The sequence below is a fragment of the Alnus glutinosa genome, chromosome 1 (assembly GCF_958979055.1).
Source record: "Alnus glutinosa chromosome 1, dhAlnGlut1.1, whole genome shotgun sequence".
NCBI classification, from domain to species: domain Eukaryota; kingdom Viridiplantae; phylum Streptophyta; class Magnoliopsida; order Fagales; family Betulaceae; genus Alnus; species Alnus glutinosa.
Genome location: NC_084886.1, coordinates 24983435 through 25005573, shown reverse-complemented (window position 1 = coordinate 25005573; position 22139 = coordinate 24983435). Strand labels below are relative to the sequence as shown.

General features: G+C 39.4%; 1 protein-coding gene across 1 annotated transcript in view; it reads right to left on the bottom strand.

Annotated features, from left to right (window-relative positions):
* Positions 1-17119, bottom strand: part of LOC133877790 (uncharacterized) — a 35622-nt gene extending 18503 nt beyond the window's left edge. The window contains exons 1-7 of the mRNA XM_062316207.1: positions 16964-17119; positions 16719-16845; positions 15960-16035; positions 11983-12055; positions 11482-11577; positions 11219-11269; positions 1292-1654 (exon numbers count right to left, since the gene is read on the bottom strand). Coding sequence (XP_062172191.1) covers positions 1292-1654; positions 11219-11269; positions 11482-11577; positions 11983-12055; positions 15960-16035; positions 16719-16845; positions 16964-17035 — 858 coding nt within the window. The 5' untranslated portion in view covers positions 17036-17119. The remainder of the gene's footprint in view (positions 1-1291; positions 1655-11218; positions 11270-11481; positions 11578-11982; positions 12056-15959; positions 16036-16718; positions 16846-16963) is intronic.
* Between the last annotated feature and the right edge of the window lie 5020 nt (positions 17120-22139).

The following is a 22139-nucleotide window of genomic DNA, read 5'->3' as shown; positions in this document are numbered from 1 at the left end:
GAGCCTCAACGTATGACCTTTGTCCATGAACCACCATTAGAGTCACCATATTCTCTAACGGCGATGAAGTGCCATGCAAACTATTCAATTGAGAACCACCATAAGACCTTTGAGAAAACAAAGCCTTGCTTCCATTGTTGACAAACGACTCAAGAAAAGCTACCAAATTTTACAACTCGACAACACAGTTGCTCCACCCTACCTTCTCAACCCTTCGAAATGATGATGAAGCCTCTCCGCCCCCCTCCTTCATATTCTGTCAATGCCATGTACCGCCTCTACACCTTTGAACAATATATGCTCTACTACCAACCCTCAAAGCCCTATAAAACTCACTCAATTCTCCCCTTTAAGCATCTCTTCCACCGTGGCCAGCAACCATGCCAAGCTAGGCTTGCCCAAATGCATTGCTCGAGATACCCCTCTACTCCTTTCGACAAAACATAAGCTTGAGGTCCCCTCTTCTATTGAAAGCTCGTAAGTTTTTGTTTCAGAATAAAAACAACTCGCAAAACCCATCACAGACAACCAACAAAAGAAAACTGAGAAAACGCTGATGTTGGAACACAACACAGACTAGGGAAAGACATCAAAACACACCTTCACGCGCCGACGAGAGAGAGAGAGAGATGGGGGGACGTCAGAACATCAAGAAAATTATGCTAATGACATAACTTCCCAATCTTTATTCAATTGTAAAAAGTTGAACTAAAAGTGCAATCCTAATGCAATTTCCTTTCACATATAGCATTCAAATTGTCCCATAATTATAGTCTTCAAAAGAGCTCAGATACAATCCTCCATTCAGCAGCCTTATTAATAAAACCTTCAAGTCTAAACTTTATCTATTATAAAACATATAATTATTCAAAATTTCAAGAAGCAATTAATGCAATTGCAACTTTTACACAAACCCAGACCCTTTCCATGTATAGAAACGTGCTAGATTAGCAAACATTAACCATTGTCCTAACCAAGTTGCTGCCAAAGATCACATATATTCTATCGGAGACAATTAATCTATTTAATTTAATGGGACGAAAAGGTTAATGAAGAAGTAAAAAAAGAAATGTATTTCTATGGATGGTTAGAAAAAGAAGCAAGAAGAAGGAACCATTGAGGAGAGAAACCAATCAAGAAAGTTCTTATGAGTAACAGTCGGATACAAGTTGCAAAGAGAGGATCACGTGAAACTCACGGGACCCTTTTTGAAGTCAACATATGAGCATATCCATTTGTTATCCCCAAAAACATCAACAATATGTGAATGAATGAGCATTGGTTAGAATACCTGAAGCGCATGCAAAATGTTGACAAATTCATGATTGAGCAACTCATTTCCCCTTGCTAATTGCAGAGGATTCATCAGTAACTCTGAGAAATCAGAATCACTACTTCTGTCCTGATAAGAATAAACATCAAATCCAAGAATGTGTAGTCTTGCCCAGCATATATCAAAGCCCAACTGGTGATGAGAAGTTTGGTCCGGTGAAAACCAGTACATATTACTTGATGCCAGCAAGGGTAAGCATTCACCAGGCACGTTATTGTGTAATAGGCTTTGTGAGAGAAGGGAGACAAGCTTGGCATCTTCATCATGGGACGCATCACGGCTGAACCACAATGTAAGTGTAAGTCTTTCCCCATCAGTTATCTGACAAAGGATAACTGAGCATCACAAAACTCTGACTCAGAAATTAGCAACCAGGACTATAGTTTGGAGTAATCGCAAAGATTAAAAAGATTACTGCTTGCATTTCATATGCACAAAAGCATATTGTCTGAGGAATAATCAATGCCCATGTGCTTGCTTAGTACCTAATTGTATTATCAGTGCCCTTCTTTAACAAAGATTCTTCAAGATTCATATTCATGTCCTCTTGATTACCTATGTTGCTCAGACTAGATTTTACCCTCATACGTGTCAATACTACACTATGCAGGTGTCAGTATGGGATATGTGTCCGACCTTTGGCTGAAATTACGGACACTTTTCTAGCACCTAAAGAGAGAAACTTTTCTTAGAAACAGGAAATATATATATATATATATATATATATATATATATATATATATATATATATATATATATTTCCAAACTCTTTGCTACATATTGATTGCTGGAAAGTTTTCAAATTTTATTTGTTTTGGATTTCAGACACTTGAGGTGGTAGTGTATGTTAGCATAGTTGTGACAACATTGTTGCCTTGTTTGAATTTTTCAACTTTATAGTTTCGTTTGATTTGATTATCTACCACACATATGTCTTACGTGTATGGGCATGTTCACATAACCAAGCCGAGTAAATGTATCCTAAGTTTCAGGCAATACAGGAATCATACTCCTAGATAAGTACCCAACCTCTATACCCAACTCCAAGAACAATGAAGTCTTCCATAACTGCAAGCGGAACTCAGAGGATTACATTTAGGTATATTCACACTATGCACATCACTGCTATCATACACCTCATAATATGAAAGATTCTGAATCTGCAAGGACTGCAACATGTTTTATGCTAAAAACAGCATAATGTAACTGTTTCCAGGTCACTAATCCTAGTTGAAATGTCTGGTCAAGCAGATGCGGGATTTATGCCAAGGAGAACTAGAAGTTACAAAAAGATACTTATAATTTAACGAGAGAAGACCCTCCCTCCCTCCCTCCCTCCCTCTCTCTCTCTCTCTCTTTTCAACGGCACGTGATGAGTGCATTAGGTAAGTTTGGTGCGTTTCTTGGCTGGAACTGGTGGAACCTTTTTCTTTCCAGCGTTTTTTCTAGTGGTATCATGTCATTCTCGAGAAGATGGTCGGTGGAATCTAAGGATTTTGAACTGTTGGTAGTGGAAGACTCGGGTTTTTTCGAATTAAGCTCAACCTGGTTTTTCCCGGATCATTGCTCAGCACTGCTTCAACAGACACAGTGCCTTCTTGATGGTTGAGGAACATGATGGTGGAAGGAAAAGTGGCTCGGTCCTAATTCCAGAAGGAAGACGTGGCAAAGGCTGGGGGCTCGGCTTTACGTTTGGCTAACAAGCACTTTAGAGCTGGAGTTAGATTGGTGGCCGCAGAACCAAAGGTTCAGGCGATGAGGGGAAGCAGGAGGAGTTATGCAAAGGTTTTGACGAAGACATTGCCACCGCTGAAGGAGAGTCTTGGTGTTTTTTCAGGGCAGGTAACTAGGGTGCCTAAGTGGGTGAGAGAACTTTCAGCGGGAGTGTCCACGGACAAGTCTGTCCCAGCTCCGGTGATCAGCAAGAGGAAGGTCCAAGCTTCAGCAAAGTATACACAGTTTCCGACGAAAGAAATTCCAGTTCTGATGAAGATTTCCTATCCTCTGGTGAAGGTTTTGACTTCAAATTGTGGTCCTGCACTCTCTGAAAAGCAAGATGTGAAGGGAGGGCTGGCTTTTGACACACTTCCATTTTGGTGAAAGTCTCGAGCTCTCCAATATGAGGGAGACGTTGCTGAAGCTAAAAGAGGAAGTAGGCATTTGTTTGATGGGGCTGGACTCGGCTGTGGACGGGCTTCTAAGCAGGTAGCATAAGCTAAGTTCACATCAAGCCCAGCCCAATCATGGAGTTAAAATTCACCTCGAAGCAACCCACCAATACCTTTAAACCCAAAATCAAGGCTACGGTTTTTAAGCCCAAGAGTAAGACTGTCTTTTATTGAGAAGCTGTTGGTGGATTCGGATGTGGGTCAGCAGCCTGACCCAAAAAAAGGAAGGCCACTGTCACTGGTGACAGTGGTGGGTCAGCCCATCCCTTGGAAACTTTGAACGCAGGTCAACCCAGTGACCCAGGCACGTCATCATCTGCTAGGGGGTCTCACAGTGTGCTGCGACCACCGGTGTGTTCTCTCCTAGTGAGTGATGTGGTGAGTGGTCCGTTGGGGCTTTCGGACTGTCCTTCGATGGGTCTTTTTTCCGGTTCATCTTTTGGCGAGATTCCGGTGGTCATTAAGTCACCTGAGAGGGTCAAGTCAAAGTAAATTTCGCCGGTGAGTGTGTTTCAGACCGCCAATCGTGATGTGATGCTTTAGAGGACACTAGTGAGTGAGGGTATGCAATCTCCGATGGTCGAGGTGAGAGATTTGGGGTCGTGGTCTCTTGGTCTCTGCTCTGAGACTGTCGGTGTTCGGTTTTCTGCGTCTCAGTCGACTGGGTTGGGGTTGCCGATGGTTCTCTTTCCGTTTGCTCGGTCTCTATAGAGGGCTAATTCCAGCATGCCAATCGGGTGCTCAGAGTTGGTTGTGTTTCAAGAGGGTGCTCACTGTATTGAAGGAGCTGGCAGTAGGGAGGACTTGTGCATTGCAGAAGAGGTGGTAGGAGAAGCTAATATTGGTGGGTTGCCTCCTCTAAATACCAATTCCCCAGCCTCGGGGGGTCTTTCAGGGTATTCTGATTGGGTTATTCAATGTGCGAATGAAATTTATCCCATTGTGCGAATATCGTATGTGGGTCATAAGTTGCAATTGCTAGCCCTCTTTAACTTTTCTTGAAGAGGAACGTCATCTAGAAGCACTGGGTGACCGATCGAGTTGTGCTATGAAGGGTAAAAGGGAGGTCAAGAATAATGAGAGTTCAGTCAATTACGATGCTAGAGGTTCTTGTTCGAGCCGTGGTGAAAGGAAGGCGAGGGGTTATCCAGTTGTGTTATGAAGTCAAGAATTCTTTCTTGGAACGTGAGGGGGTTGAACAAGAGGAGAAAACGTCTAAGGGTTAGTAACTTGCTCAGAGATTGGAAGATGAATGTTATTTGCTTTCAAGAAATTAAGCTTCATAGTTTATCGCGCAACATTGTGCGCAGCTTATGAAGATGCAATCATATAGACTAGTGTTCCTTGGAATCCAAAGGGGCATCAGGGGGCATTCTGATAATGTGGGACACAAGGGTGGCGGAGAAGGTCGATGAGTGTGTGGGGGAGTACACCTTCGCAATCTTAGTCAAGAACGTTGCAGATAATTTCGTTTGGGCCTTTGCAGGTGTTTACTACCCGAATTCTGGATGTGATCGAAGACTTCTTTGCGATGAATTAGCTGGCATTTGTAGTTGGTGGAACTTGCCGTGGTGCATAGGGGGGGGGGGGGCGACTTCAATGTAACGTATTTTTTTTTTTTTGATAAGTAATTGCAATTTTATTAAAAAAACAGCGAAAGGCGCCCCTAGTACACACGGAGTATACAAGAAGCAACAGCCTCACCACCGACCAGACAAGGAACAGCCCACAAAACAACCCAACCCTAAGCCCCTAAAGCTCACAATCTTCAATCATATCCCACCGCCTATGGTCCTCATCAAGGGCAGAGAGGAAAGCCATAGTTCTATCCCCCTTATCCCCGAAAAACGAAGAGCACGCCAAAGACAACTCCAAAGGAGAGAGAGCCGGGAGACCACCCACAGAATTGAGAGGGCGAGCACTTGAGAAACTACGATCTGCTTGTGAAAGAGAGGAGGAGCTCGACTCAAGAAACCCTCGCCTGAGAAAACCCACATCTTCGTGTTTTCCTTGACCCACCACCAACTTTGGCTTCCTCCCTTTACGTTTGTACTGAATTAGAGTCTTGGACGTGGGTTCTACTAGGGAAGAGGAAGGGAGAATCCTCCCTTCCGGCGAGCCCATCACAATGGAAACTTGAGGAACCAAGGCAAAAGTTTCCGACCCACGCCCTAAGTCCACAGAATCAAGAAACTGTGGAGAAAGCTTCCGACCAGCCTCTAAGGAAGCCATAGGAGAAACCGGAAGAGGAAAATGAGAAGAATCGGTGACAAGAACGGGACCCAGATCCGAAACCATATTTGACAAATCCGAACCCAGACCCGATCCCGGACCAGACTCCACACCTGCAGAAGCGAAGCCATGTCCCACCGAAACCGACCCTCTCTTCTTCTTCCAAACGGGTTTAAACCCAACCCGAGTACATTTAACACCTAAGGAGCGTTTGGGCTTCGGTCCAAGCCCAAAAAGCTGGGCCACAGACGAAGCAACCCAGTCCAGGTCTGAGCTGAGGAGCTCTGACCTGAGTACCCCGAGAAGAACCTTCCATAAACTAGGTCTATTCAGCTTCAACGTCCTGCTCTTTCCGCCACCATAGCTTCGGATCGTCGATTTCTTCTCCATCAGCCCCGAAGTCTTCACCTCCATATCAAAACAGTCCACCGCCACTCTCAAATCCTCTTCGTCCCTGAATCGTGACATCGGCAGCAAATCCAACTCGCACATCTCCGCCTTAGGTCTTGACGAAGCCGCGATCTCAGCAGAGAAACCAGTTGTCCCACGCACCACCTCCACGTAAGAAGAAGCCACCCCACCCTTCTTAGTTCTAACCCTGGAAAGAAACCCACCAGAAGAAAGCTGCATCTTCTTACGATCCGAAGTTGCTACAGCACCCACTAACGACTCAGATGGTGACTCTAGGACCGCCACCATTTTACTCAGTTCACCCGCAAATTGCCTCCAACCCCGACCATCTCGACCCTCAGGGAGCCAAATAGACCCTTTCCGGCCACCAACTGCGAAAGAGGAAACCTCCAGAAACCTACCTGCTTGATTTCCCCCTCTCCGGACAATCACCAGCTTCGACTCCTCACGAAAAGACTTCACAAAATCCAAACTACCCGGCGACTTCAGTGCCTCCTTCACCGTGTCCACCAACCAAGCGGAACACAGCAAGCCCAAAACCAACACCCCTAAAAAAGACTTCCTTTTTTCCACCAAACGCAGGTCCGAACAACCCGACTTCACCCAAAAAAGGAACTCTTTAGCTTCCACGACAAATCTACGCTTCATGACAAACCTCGAAACGTCAAGCTTCGAACAGCCACATCCTATGGCACGAACAAGAAGAAACAAAACTGGGACAGAAACCGTCTACCTAACCGGAGAAAGAAAAGAAGGAAGAGATGGCGATCTAAAGATGAATGCTATCGGGACGCGCCACCGCTAGAGGAGGGAAAGAGAGAGAGAGAGCATGATGAAAAATATTTGGCGAGGCTCATCTTTGTTTTGTTATGACAGATTTCTCTGAATTTATTGTTGATCAGGGCCTCATGGATCTCCCTCTTGCTGGTGGCTCTTTTACTTGGTCGATTTCTCATGATCCTCCTGTGTAGTCTAGGATTGATCGTTTTCTCGTTTCCCATGACTAGGAAGTCCGGTTTCCCTTGGTTTATCTAAAGAAGCTTTCTCGCCTTTATTCAGACTACTTCCAATCGTCTATTGTGGTGGTGTTGCAAGAGAGAGCAGGCCTTTCAAATTTGAAAATATATGGCTTAAGGTAAAAGGTTTCATGGGTCTGGTGAAACAATGGTGGGATTCTTATTCGTTCCCAGGTTTGCCTAGTTTTGTTTTAGCTCGTAAGCTTAAGGCTTTGAAACTGGATTTGAAGAAATGGATTGAAGAGGTGTTTGGCAACGTAGAGAAAAACAATAGGAAGCTTATTGAAGATCTTCAGGCCTTCGATGTTATTGAAGAAAGTAGGGCCTTAGAGGAGGAGAAGCTTTTGAGAAAGGCTGAGGTTGTCAGAGATTTAGAGAAGTATTCTCTTATGTTGGAGGTGAGTTGGAGGCAGAAATCTAGGGTGTTGTGGTTATACGAAGGTGATAAGTGCACTAAATTTTTCATTCCATAGCCAACTCAAATAGAAGGTACAATTCCTTGGACTCCTTATTGATTAGCAACACTCAATCCTCTAATCAGACAGAAATCGGCATACACATCGTCAAGTTCTACCAAAAGCTTTTTACCAAGCAGTGTCGGTGGAGGCCTTTAGTGAATGGTATCTCCTTTGATTCTATTTTGGAGTCTGAGGCTAGTTCGTTGGAGAGAGCTTTTGAGGAGGAGGTTAGGAAGGTAGTGTCAGCTATGATTGGAGATAAAGCGCCAGGTCCTGATGGCTTTTCTAAAACGTGTTGGAATTTTTTTTGGGGAGGGGGGGGTGGGGGGGACATTATGGAGGTGATTAAGGATTTTCATGATGGAGGTATTTTTGAAAAGAGCCTCAATGTTTCGTTCATTTCGCTCATTCCGAAAATTCCAAGTGCTATTGCTCTCAAAGATTTTCAACCTATTAGTCTTGTGGGTGGAATTTACAAAATCATTGCTACAGTCTTAGCAGATAGATTGAAGACAGTTTTTGAGAAGGTCATTTCCAAGTCTCAAAGTGCCTTGTCAAGGAGAGGCAAATTCTTAATCCAATCCTTATTGCAAATAAATGTCTTGATAGTAGATTAAGATATGGGGAGCCTAGCGTCATTTGTAAAATGGATCTAGAAAAAGCTTATGATCATGTAAATTGGGAGTTTCTTTTGTATGTGCTGAGGACGTGTGGTTTTGAGGGAACATGGTACTCTTAGATAGCTCATTGTATCTCCAGTATGAGATTCTAGGTGTTGGTAAATGGTTCTCCTAATGAATTTTTCAGTAGCTCTCGTGAGTTGAGGCAAGGGGATACACTCTCACCCTTGTTTGTTTTTGTGATGGAGGCTTTGAGTCGAATGATTTCTGATGCGATCAATGGAGGTTTGCTTGAAGGCTTCAAAGTTGGCAATGTTACTTTCTCTCATTTGTTGTTTGCCGATGATACTTTGATTTTTTGCAATGCTCGCCCTTCTCAGTTGCGCTACCTTCGAAGTCTCTTTCTTCTGTTTGAAGCTGCCTCAGGCTTGAAGGTTAATTTGGCTAAGTCAAATTTAATTCTTGTGGGTGATGTAGATCAAGTAGAAAGTTTAACCAATATCTTTGGGTGTAGGATTGTCATTATATTTATGCTGCTAAAGCATCTAGATCTTCTGTTGGGGGCTTCCTATAAATCTATTCATATTTGGGACGGTGTTATCAAGAAGATTGAACGTCAGTTGGCCAGCTGGAAAAGGTTATACCCTTCCAAGGGAGATAGAGTCAACCTTATCAAGAGTACCCTTGCCAACTTACCCATGTATTTTGTCTCTATTTCCTCTTCCGGCAAGTGTAGGTGCTCGCATTGAGAAGCTACAACAGGACTTTTTATGGGAAGGGATTAGTGATGAGTTCAAATATCACTTGGTGAGTTGGTCTAACGTTTGTACCCCAATTTCAGAGGGTGGGCTGGGTATCAGAAATTTGGTAATGTTCAACAGGGCTCTATAAGGTAAATGGTTGTGGCGTTATAGGATTGAGAGAGAAACTTGGTGGAGAATTGTGGTGGACTCCAAGTTTGGCAGTTTATGTGGAGGTGGGTGCTCCTTTCAGCCTACAGGTGCCTTTGGGGTGGAGTTGTGGGAGAACATCAAGAAAGAGTGGGAGACATTCTTAGGCTTTTCTAGATTTGGGGTGGGGGATGGGGCTAGGACCAAATTTTGGCATGATCTGTAGTGTGGGAATATAGTTCTTAAGGAAGTTTTTTCTATTTTATTTGGTATTGCTCGTGCGAATGATGCTTCTGTTGCAGATAATTTGAAGCTCTTGTGTGGCTCTAATCAATGGAATGTGAGCTTTTCTAGAAAAACGCATGACTAGAAAGTGGATGTCTTTACTTCTTTTTTCCAGATGTTACACTCAGTTAGTGTAAGAAGAGGTAGTGAAGATAGGTTGTGGTGGGTCTCCCCCAAAAAAGGCTTGTTCAAGGTCGGGTCTTTCTTTAGCTATTTGGCTTGCTCTGTGGGAATCACTTTCCTTGAAAGAGTGTTTGGTGGACTCATGCTCCTACGAGGGCGGCTTTTTTTGCGTGGCCGGCGGCTCAAGGTAAGATACTTTGGATAACCTCAAGAAGAGGCATGTTATTTTGGTGGATAGATGTTGCATGTGCAAGCAAAATGGAAAATCAGTGGATCACCTTCTTCTTCAGTGTGAAGTGGCTCACACTTTGTAGGGTGCTCTCTTTACTCGTTTTGGTTTGTTTTGGGTTATGCTTTGCTTGTAAGTGGACGTCTGGAAGGCCGAGGAATGATACAATTTGGAAGATGGTGCCGACATGCCTTCTTTGGTGCGTTTGAAAGAAAAGAAACAATAGCTACTTCGATGATTTGGAAAGATCCTTGGAGGATATTTTAGCTTCGTTTTTTCATATTTTGTATCTTTGGACAGTGGCTTTTGTGTCCCCTCTGTCGCTTAGTTTTGGCGAATTTCTTTTTCGTTTTTCGCTTTCTAGTTAAGTACTTTCTCTTGTATACTTCCAGTGTACTTAAGGGCGCCTTATACTTTTAATAAGACCATTTTATTACTTATCAAATAAAATAAAATAAAATCTAGGCAAGATTTGAAACTAAGACTTATCCCAATCCCACACTACCACTAGCACCAACGGCTAGGCCAAATGAGAGGCAAAACTCTTTTGAACACTAACTAAATTTAAGATGGACACTTTTCACCTTTTTTTCCTTTTGGGGGGGGCAACCTATTGGTAGTCAATGTTATTTTAAATTGATACAACCTGGAGATAAATGAATATCCAACTTATTTCTTGGAAAGCAGCATTCAGAAATACATCTGAGGAAGCATCTTTCATTGTTTGGCAGAAAGTGAAATTATTACAATCTTAAATATTAGCTTATCAACAATCTTCTGCTATTAACAAATTAAAAATATTTTTGCAGTCAACATCACATAAAATTGTCATACTTGTTACTACCCTCATTGACTAGACCTTATGCAGCTTCAGTGTTAAACCAAGATCAACAACCTTCTCTTTTTTGGTTTTTTACTTTTTACTTGCTAAGATTTGAACATATGACCAATCCTAAACCCTTTTGATAAGTACCTATCCTAAACCCTTGCCACTTGAGCCAAAGCCCAAGTGGCCCAAGCCTCAATAACCTACTTCACACCTTTTTTTTTTATGAATAAATAACCTACTTCACACTAATGGACATTTTTTTTTTTTTTTTTTTTGGGTTTTTTTCTTCTTTTTTTTTGTGCTGGCTTTAGCTACTCGTGTATACCCCCGGTGTACTTAGGGGCGCCTTACGCTTTTTAATAAACTTACTTATCAAAAAAAACTAATGGACATGAGAGATATTTCTTATTAAACCTAACATAGTAACTGGATTCAGACCAAGTAAATTAAGTAACACGAGTCTGATGGCATTATTACAAAATATGAGTCACCAACCAAGTTACCAAAATCCACATCCCATTTGTCATCTAACACAGTGGAAGAGCTTAGGGAAGAAAGCATTTACTTAAAAGCATATTACGATGGAAGAAATACTCCACTACCCCAATAGAGAAATGAGGGTACCTCATCTACAGAATGAATGTTGCGGCTGTCAGCTGTGTAAATCACAACATCCTGACAAAAATAACTTAAATGTTAATTTAATGGGTATTAACTGAAATTACACTATAAGACATAATACACCACTAGCCTTGAGAAATAACCATTCTAATCACTACTGCAATGTCTTCAATTTTCATTATTTCTTCCTTTCTGACCCTCTCAACTCTTCATTAATGCAAGTACTGCAAGAAGATACCATAAAAAGTATAACGAGGTTCACTTACTCCAGCCAAGGGCTCAACAGTCGTTAGTTCCCCATCCTGGAAGTGAAAAAGTCCACCTTTGAAATCCTTCCCATAACTGTTCAAATAGCAGACTGCCTTTCACCAACAGAAATATGCAAACTGTTAGCAGGAGACCCAAATAATAGACTTCAAAAATAAATAAACAAATAAATAAATAAATAAAACCCCTCAAAAAAGTACTAAAAAATTAATCTAATTGGAACTATATAGAATTACCAAAGAGAAGGATGGAAACAAATGCTGAGTAGATGCCAATTTGGAGCAAACATTAATTTTTTTGGGGGGAGGGGAGGGGGGGGGGGGGGCGCTTATGACCAACAAATAAAAAAACCCCATGAGAAAAAACTGTGAAAATGGGTTAACTGAAACTTCATAACAGATGGCACATGACCAACCAATGAAAGTGATCTCATGATAAATGGTTGATAAAGAAATGAACATGACTGAAGTAAGAATATGCCAAAAAAGCTGCATACACACCGCAAAGGCACGTTGTTTAAGATAGGGCCTGTTATCATCACTATGCCATCCAATGCTTGCTCCTCGACACCAGCTGATTTGTAATGTACAATGTCATCAGATATATAAATGACAAAGATGTATGAAAAGGAAAATTTGCAAGATTATTCCATGGACAATCTTAAGAGGTTAAGAAGAAGGCATAGTTTACAATGCCTGCTAAAAGACATCAATTAAAAACTTTGTAGAAATACTTAATTTTTGCAATATAATAGTTGTATAGTATGCTAACATAGTGAGTTAGAAATTTGAACAAAGGGCTTATGAAGAAAAGTTATTCTCTGTTGCTGCTTGGATTTGGAGAACAACGCCGCCTGATGGCACAGGGTAGCTGATTCTCGCAAGGCCTCTAGGTGGCCAAAAGTTAAATTCTGTTTAAAATAAAATAAAAATAATAAAAATAAAAAACATATTTTTAGAAGGTTTTCATGCTTCTGATTTGGGTTCATTTTCGTATTTCATGTATGGAACCCTAAATGTTGTTTCCATGTACTCTCTATACAAAAAATGCATAATTCTTATTTGTGGTGTGGACCTCTTTTTTCTAGAATGCCACTACACTAGTAGAGTGAATAAAAATACCTTAAAATCCCATTTTATTTGGCCACAAAAAGCACCAGAACAATGATAAACGGCCATAAGTAAATACTTGTAGCTAACCATAATGATATGGGGAAGTGAAACGAAAAAGGATGCAACAATTGCCAAATCTAACTCATGATGGTAATGGCGTGCTGCCTCAAGCAATATCAACTGGGACAAAAAAGGATACTCCATAAGGGGCAACGTAAGCACTGACATTAGGAAAACTAATGCACAAATGAAGACTCAAGTTATCATTTTTTTCTCTTCTTTAAGGTATGGTCCACTTAATGTTTCCATAGGCAGCAGCACATGAATCATTTACCAATGTACAATAGCCAGTAGCCAAAACTTATATTGACGAAACTGTGCTGTTGAATTTGTCAATGAGCTCTAGTTCGAGGCACCTCTTTCCCCTGTCTGTACAGGATGGAGGGGTGAGACCGTTGGTTTAAAAACCACCAGGTGTGTGTATAACTAAGCAATCATAAACAAAAAACATGAAACCATTAAATATGAAAATTCAAGATTACTTTTCTATTTTGATAAGAAACAATGAGTTTAATAATTAAAATTTGTTGAAATAGAAGGAAGAAGTTAACAAGGGGAACTTCCTAAGAGATAGTAGTAACTACTACAGGTGTTGCAAAATATAAAATTGACAAACAAAGGAGATGTTTAACTTTTTAAATAACTACACTTCCCTTGTCATTAATCTAGGATATCCACTTTCCCATTTCCCAATCTACAGAACCAAAGGAAACTGGAAACCACCTAGGAAGAAATATCTGAAACTTGATAGGCTAGGTGTATGTATCTCCTAGGATACTGGAACTTCAGGCCCTATTGATCACAATGCAGAATGACCCTCCATGTGGCGTGTGAGCTTTTTTGGTAAAGTGCCCAGTACTGTACCAGTGCCAGTTGGAATGATTTTGGAAGTAGACTAAAAGAAATCAGTTTCGGTCAGGAACTAGGATATTAAGCAGTATGCTTCAGTGATGGCTTCTTTTCTAATACGTCCATTATTTTCTGACATTGCGGAAAACTAAGGTAACTAATCAAAGAGCAGCGTCTTTGATTTTGCAAGGAGAAGCGTCTTCGTTTTCTACCCAAAAAGATAAAAACACACCCGCAGGCTAAAAGAAAGATAAAACTCCACAGAGTATTTGAGAGAGAATTCTCTGATTTTATAATAATTCAATGAATTGAGTTTTACATAAAAGCAAGCCTATTTATAGAAGAGAAATACTTGTAGAGAATGTAAACCTAATCCTATTAGTAATAGTAAACCTATTCCTAGTAGCAATAGTAAACCTAGTCTTAGTAATAATAGTAAATCTAATCCTAATAAGGAAAAGAAATAAATAAAACAAATCTAGTCCTGTAAGTAAAGGAAATAAAGTCTTAATTATAAATAATAAAATAAAATAAAATCCTGACTTAACGATCAAGTCTTTCCTTTTGTACTTCCATTGTCTGAAAACAGGTAAATTTCTGATCAAACGGCGTTGCTCCAATATTATTTTTGACATTTTTTCTATTTTCGTTTTCACCGAAAATATTAGTAAATTTTGTCCTACATCAAACACCCCCACTTGAAAAAAACTCGTCCTCGAGTTTTCTTTGCAATATGACACGCACGGCTCTTCCAGAGAAAGATACTTGGAGAAATCTACGTAGATAGCACTAAGACACAAATTTTCCTTTTCGTCTCGTTCCATAAAAATTCCTCCAAATATTTTTTTTCTTATGTCATCTTCAACTTTATGGTTTTCTTCAACTTTTTGACATTGTTATTTATTTCTGTGGTGATCGTGATGAGCTGCGCTTGTGGATATTCTTCCGCTGCTACAATAGTTAGAACCAATGGTTGTGGCTGCACATATTGTTTCTCTGACGACAACTCCATTTTTTCACCATAACTAACATTCTCTTCATATACGGGTTTTCTATTCAGAGATTTATAAATATGGTTACAAACGGGTCGAATGCAACTTACATCATCGTCAAGTAGAAGGATAAGGTTTCTAGAAACCTTGTATGTTTAAGACATTCTTTGTCTAGTTTCTTTCTTAATCCATGTCTTTTTAAGACGCATCTTGTCTACTTCTTTCTTAAGACTTTCCGATTTGGCCACTTTCCTAAACTAGTCACCTTTCAAAATTAAACTTTCCTAAACCATACTCTTTCCAATTCTTAACTAAATTGTTTTCGTTTCAACCCAACTCAAACTTTTTTCAACCCAATTAATAATATATATATATATATATATATATTATAAAATAAAAATAAAAAACTAGGGGTGGCCGATCCACCCCCAAGCAGTTTCCAGGGGTGGCCAGCCACCCTCAACAAGCATCCCCAACTTTCTTAATCGGGATATTTTTTTGTACAGCAGACCACGTTCCTAAACCAGCCCTTTTTTCATTCCGAACTTCATTTCTAGCTACTTTTCATCAACTTAACAAATTATGAAAGGCATTTCTAAGTTTGGGGTGTTACATATCCCTATTTATTGAACAGTTAATTACAGATAGCAAACATGTGAATTGCAAAGACAGCTATCATTTTTAGTTAATCGGTGTTGCTTCTGTAAAAAGGATGAGGAAACTATTAATCATCTTCTCATCTGACATCTGGCACTTAGTTCTTAACATTTTCGGGATCTATTGGGTCATGCCTAGCAACATCCTAGAGCTTCTCTATTGCTGAAAATTTCAAGGACGGGGACACCCCAAAGAGGCATTCTGGAAAGTTATTATGTTCTCTTGATGTGGAACATTTGAAGAGAAGGGAATCAGTGTCTCTTTGAGAATAGCAAGACCAATGTGTTTTTCCTTAAATCCCCCTTTCTAAGATCTCTTTTGGATTGGGTTATTGTATATGTTCCTGATTTTGGTCGAGGGAATTTGGTAGATTTGATTTGCATTTTATATTGTAATAGCATCTACGGCCTCAGCTCTCTTGTATACTCTTTGTGTAAGAGGGATTTGCCCTTTTTTTCCTATAAAATTAGTATTAGTCATAAAAAAAAAAAAAAAAAAAAAAAAAAAAAAAAAATTAAAAAAAAAATTAAAAAAGAATAATAATAATAATAATAATAATAATAATAATAAATAAATAAAAAAAATAAAAAAAAAATAAAGAAGAAGAAAGAAAAAGATAGCCATCATTTTGATGAAAAACAAATTTCTACTGCACAGCTTTATAGAATAAACTTATTGTTGTTTTGGATACTCTTTCTTTCCCCAACATTTTGAAGTTTCCAGGGCTTTATTCTGAAAACTTGTGGAATCAAAGAAATTCATTTAGAATCTAAAAAAAGGAAACCGTCAATAAGTTAGAAAACTAACCTGATTAAACCAGTAAATTCAATACAGAGCTCATACTCACACCCAAAGAACTCCTCCACCTTCTCTTTCAAGCTCTCTGTCATTGAAGTTGAAAACCAAGCAAGAACAACATCAGACTGCAGCAAATACATGAGTAATACACAACAAGGCAAAAGACTACTTGGTTGACAGAAATCGCAGGAAAACAGAATAAATACAAATTACGAGAATCTTGTAATTGCCAACAAATTTAGGAAAATAAAAGAAAAGAAAATTAAATCTTTCAACTTAACAGTTTTACAAAATCGGAACCGAAGCAAAAAAAATAAAAGCGCAGTGACCTGACTTTTGTATATATATTTGGCTACATGATTTTAAACAACATTAAAAGAATATAAAATATAAGAGTCAAAGTTCTCCTGTTTTGTTTTCCCCAACTTTACGGTAAACAGTTGGTTGGTTACTTCACTTGGGTCATAAGAGAATCAAACAAAACAAAAAAATGCAGATAGTTGCGATTAGCACCACTTCATAATGGGCTTATGTTGACACAGATTTCCATAATTATAAGAAAAGAAACAATGGCGAAACGTAAAGTGTCCTCTCCCTTGCTAATACAATAAGTTCTCAAGCTTCTCATAAACCAAACAGAGATTTTTGAACCTTGTTCGAATGATATAATCATAAATCTCCCCAAAACAAACACATTTGAATGAATTGCCGAAATGGGGTCACAAGTTTTGAGGTTTTTATTGTTTTCTTTTATTGGGTTGGTGTTACCTCGGATGGGAACGAAAGGCATGAGAAGGTGGGGGGAGTTGGTGGCGATGAGATGGGAGAGAGTGGTGGAGAACACGTTCGCCCTGTAACCGACCGTGCTGTTGCTTTTGTGTATGAACTCCAGCTCCTGTTTGTTTGTGGATGGGGAACCCCACCCCCCACATACGCAATCAACAATCATCAGCTATATATACATATACATAAACATTATATGAAAGAAAAGTGAAGTAAAAAGATAGACAAACCTTGCATTGATGAAGGGTAAGGAAGTTGCGGAGGACGAGACGTGGGTGCTCCTCCTCCTTCGCCTCCGCCATTTTCCTTTCCTGTCGCCTCAGGGCCGACCTCGATTGACATTTTTAAGTGACTTTTCTTATATTTAAATATTAATTAAATATTCTTGTCAAAAAAAAATAAATTATTAATTAAATATTATTTAATTTCTTATTTGCAATTATTAATATTTTATGATATAAAATTAGTAATCAAGGTTTTAGATTCAAGTTTTTTCAATACTTAATCCTTCTGGTAACATTGTCGATTTTAAATAGAATTTTATTAATTTTAATTTTGAAAAACTTCTTAATGCAAAAACAATTGTAAAAAATATTGCCATTATGTAAGTCATACATACATTTGGAAAAGAATCCAGTTTTGTTTTTGTATAATTTAGGATGTCAATTCGAAGACGATCCTACAATAGCAAATGAAAATTTAGAAAACCACAAACTATAGTCTCAACCAAAAATAAAAAATAAAAAGTAAAAAAGTCATAGATTTTGGGACAAAATAATATTTGAAGAATCGGTGGTCACTGATCTGTAAAGAGGAGTATAGTGTGGAGTCTTTACCTTCGATCAGTGGGTCGAGATTGCGAGGGACTAAGCGAAGGGCGAGAGATAGTCAATGGTCAAGCGAACGAGCTCGTAATGATGGTCCTAGGCCTCCTACCTCTTAATTGCATGAGTAAATTGCAGTGTGACGAGCGTCAAAGTTTTGAGGAGGGTATTATGATTTTGATTTTTTTTTTTTTTTATATATATATTATTTTGGTAATTTGAGAGAGGGAGAGAGAGAGATTGTGTGTTTGTTAAATATTGATTTTTAAATTTGTATTTATGTGTTAGAAAACCAACAATCATATAGGGAAAGATAGGAATATGTATTAAAATATATTTTAAGATTACCATTTAATGGATTTATATGATTTTCAATTCTGATTGATTTGTTATTAAAATCTTTTATACAAGTATTTGGAAAATCATTTTGTAATACAATATTATTATCATTACTAGGACTAGCTTTAAAAGAAGAAGTAATTAATTTAGGAGGAGAAATAACTAATGCCTAAGTTAGCGGGCCATTTTGGAGAGCATTGAGAGTCGAAAGTTTAATATTTTCAATCTATATTCGAAGTGCCATTTGTACCTGGGATAGCAGCCTATTTATAGGCACATAGTTCTCAACCGCATTGTTCCACCCTCATGTCATGGCTGAGTGGGACCCATAGTGGGATAAGATAGAGGTTGAGTGGGAGAGTGGGACACTTACTCCTCATGGGATAATGTATTTATCCTATGTGTTCCAAATATAGCATTCAAGGTGTTATAGAACTCTGTTAAGCCCTAGTGACTGAGCGGGTCAAGGTGGGCCAGCAAGATCAACTAAGCCCTGGTTCGGTTATAGACCCATTTGCCTAGGGGATGATAATTTCCCCAACAGATACCCCCCGATTCCCATTGGCTGATTTGTTCAGCTAGTCGGGCATTGGGAATCTTCTTTTGTACTTGCGGATGAGACTATTTTTGTCCGTTGATGATGAGGATTCAATGTTGAGACTTTTTTCTTTTCTTCTTTTTTTTTTTTTTAGACTTGGAAAATTTTTTGTCTCAGAAACTTTTTCAAACTCGAAAAATTTTTCATCTCGGAAACTTTCTTGTCTCGAAGACTTTTTCAAACTCAAAAAAATTTTCATCTCGGAAACTTTCTTTTCTCAGAGACTTTTTTAGTCTCGGAAAATTTTGTCTCGGTGACTTTTTCAGACTTGTAAATCTTTTCGTCTATGAAACTTTTTTAGTCTCGGAAAATTTTTTGTCGAGGAGACTTTTTTAGTCTTGGAAATTTTTTGTCTCGGAGGCTTTTTCAGACTTGGAAAACTTTTCGTCTCGGAAACTTTTTCAAACTCGAAAAAATTTTCATCTCGGAAACTTTCTTGTCTCGAAGACTTTTTTCAGACTTGGAAAATTTTTTGTTTCAGAGACTTTTTCAAACTCGAAAAAATTTTCATCTCGGAAACTTTCTTGTCTCAGAGACTTTTTCCAAACTTGAAAATTTTTTTTTTGGTCTCAGAGACTTTTTCAAACTCAAAAAGTTTTTCATTTCGGAAACTTTCTCGTCTCGGAGACTTTTTCAGACTTGTAAAACTTTTCGTCTAGGAAACTTTTTTAGTCTAGAAATTTTTTTTGTCTCGGAGCCTTTTTTAGTCTCGGAAATTTTTTGTCTCGGAGACTTTTTCAGACTTGGAAAACTTTTCATCTCAGAAACTTTTTCAAACTCGAAAAATTTTCATCTCGGAAACTTTCTTGTCTTGAAGACTTTTTTCAAACTTGGAAATTTTTTTGTTTTGGAGACTTTTTCAAACTCGAAAAATTTTTCAGCCTCAGCCTCAGAATTTCATGGCCTCAGATTTTTCACTCTCGGCTCGAATTTTTCGCCCTCGACTCGGATTTTCATGGCCTCAAATCTTGGGATCAGACCTCAGATTTCTGGCATGTAGATCATGTAAGGTATTGCTATGTGTTTCTTTTGTAGGGGTTGTCTCCACTCGACTTCTTTACCAACACAACATTGGCTAGCCACTCAGAATAGTCAACCTCTCAAATGAAACTAGCTTGCAATAGCTTCTCTACTTCCTCATGTATGGCTTGGTTTATTTCTGGAGCAAAATTTCTCCTTGTATGATTTTTTTTGTAGGGGTTGTCTCCCTGTTTGGTTTGTTGTAGGAGTTGTCTCCTCGTATGGTTTTCTGCCATGACTTTTGCCGAAGCAGGATCCCTGAAATATGTTAGAACAGATGTATATATATACCGAATAATGATCAATTTGCATACCTAAGTCGATAGGCTGATTTCCAAGCAACTGTGGTTGTTGGCGTTTGATGATGTTTGGAGCCTTGGCTGAGGCTTTGGATGCTCAGACTGGTGTCGAGGCTTTAGTTGTCTGAGGCTTACAGTGGCTCGGGGCTTATGGTGGCCCGAGGCTTATGGCAGCTCAGCTTGTGCCGAGGCCTTTTTGTGCTCAAATCGTGCCAAGTAATCTCGAGGCAGGATGAGGCTGTAGTGCTCGAATCCCCTCAACATGATTCGAGTCATATAAATTTTTCCGACCTGAATCCCCTCAACGTGATTCAAGTCTCGGCTCGAATCCCCTCAACGTGATTCAAGTCTCGGTTTGAATCTCCTCAGCGTGATTCGAGTCATGTAAGTTTGTTGCGATGGCGTTTTGCATTTTAGTATGCAACACAGGGTCTTCTGGAAGCCACCTATCTTCCAAAGAATATTCTTTACTTGGTTGCCATCAAAATTCTCTCGACGAGCCCTCTTGACGAGCTCTTGACTTCTGTAGCCAAGGAAGACCTGCGTAGGAGAAGCTTTGACAAAGTATAGGTATTTTTTCAGAATTTTCCGATCTCGCTAGATAGAGACCTCTGGTCGGAAATATTAGCCTCGCTTGTGTCTAAAAGGCGCATAGGTATACATATATGCAGTAGAATCTAGCAATTAACAATTTATTATTGCAAAGTATGCAAAATTGCACTAAGATTCAATCATGCGACTTGATATAGTCAACTGTTTTAGTTTTCTATTTCACTGGGTTAGTATGTTTCAGTTTTCTATTTCACCGATTTGGTACCCCCCCAACTTTTATACGTATTTGATTTTTAGCTAAGTATGAAAGTTTAGGATATTTGTTTTGTACTAACGGAGGAAAACTTTGTTGGTACCCCCCAATTTTTAGAGTTGATGTGTAATCATTTTTATATGTTGCGGTGAGAAGTTCATTTTAAACCTCACCGATCCATGCATGAGATATATCTGACTGTCTAAAAAGTTATGAGTAGGCTAGCATAAATGAAAATGCAAAGAGTGAACTTATCTCAATATTCTGATGAAGTTGTGCATTGAGCCTTGATCGGATTGCTCCCTTGGCTAGGAATGTTTCCACAGCTCTGAATTTATCTTCGACTCGGATTTTATCCTCGCCTCGGAGTTTATCTTTGGCTTGGAATGATCCTTGACTCGGATTGGATCCTCGACTCGGATTTCACCATCGGGAATATTGGACCCTTGGTAGGATTGAAGCCTCGGTTGAATTTATCCTTGGCTCGGACTTTCACTGCTTCAGATTTTATCTTGGGCTCGAATTTTCCCTTTTTGCCATTTCTACCGAAGATATTAACAAAACACCTTTCTGGTATTTTGGGTGAGCACATGCCTTAACAGGAGTGACTAGTAATGATAGTGGTGCAATTTCAAGCATTATAAGAAACTTTAAAATATTGTTTCAATGATGTAGTAGGCTGTTACACATGTGATTCAATCTACTTCTCTTATGAACTTTGAAATGCGATTCAGATGTGTACAGGATTGCGTACTTTGGCTTCGGTAAAAGTACTCATAAAGAATAAGCCATTCTCTCCCTTTTTTTTTTTTTTTTTTTTTTTAATAATGCCAGGATAAGTATATTCTAAATGTTACGCTAATTAACAAATGAAAATGATAGACTTATCTTGCACTTGGCACCCTAACGTCGATCTGAGAATCGGGAGATCCACTAGCAGCATGGATTCCACTTCGGTTATGAGCCGATGTGTGAGTGCCGGACGAGACCGTCCCTGGTAGTTGAAATGCCAGGTTCGAAGCTCGGTAGTCCTCGTTGGTTAGGTTGATGGCCTTTTTAGAATATTTTAACCTCAACTAAGCACCGAGCAAGTCTGCTCACCTTGTTAGCATCCTCGGAGTGCGGCAACCTCACTGAGAGTTGTTAACTCAATGATTGAGTTTTCTGTGTCTTTGTCAACAATGTTAGATGTCAAACTTGGATAGGTGGTCGCAATCTTATTGCCGATGTTGATAAGCGTGGTGTTGTTGGACGGGTCTGCCCTTGGTGATTCTTGTGAGGGTGCAGCGTCGACTCTCCTTCTCTCAAAGACTCAGTAGATTTAAGACAACTAGAGCTGTAGCTATTCCACCGAATCAACTTATGTCGTATAGGTGTTCCGGAACTTCGAGGCTATAGCGCATCCAATGGAGTCCTAGTCGAGGACTTTGAATGCGTCGTAGAGCTGGCAACTGAAAGGCTCCGTCTTCATGCATGTGCTCGAACTCCATTCCTTCAATTTTTTTTATTTATTATTATTAT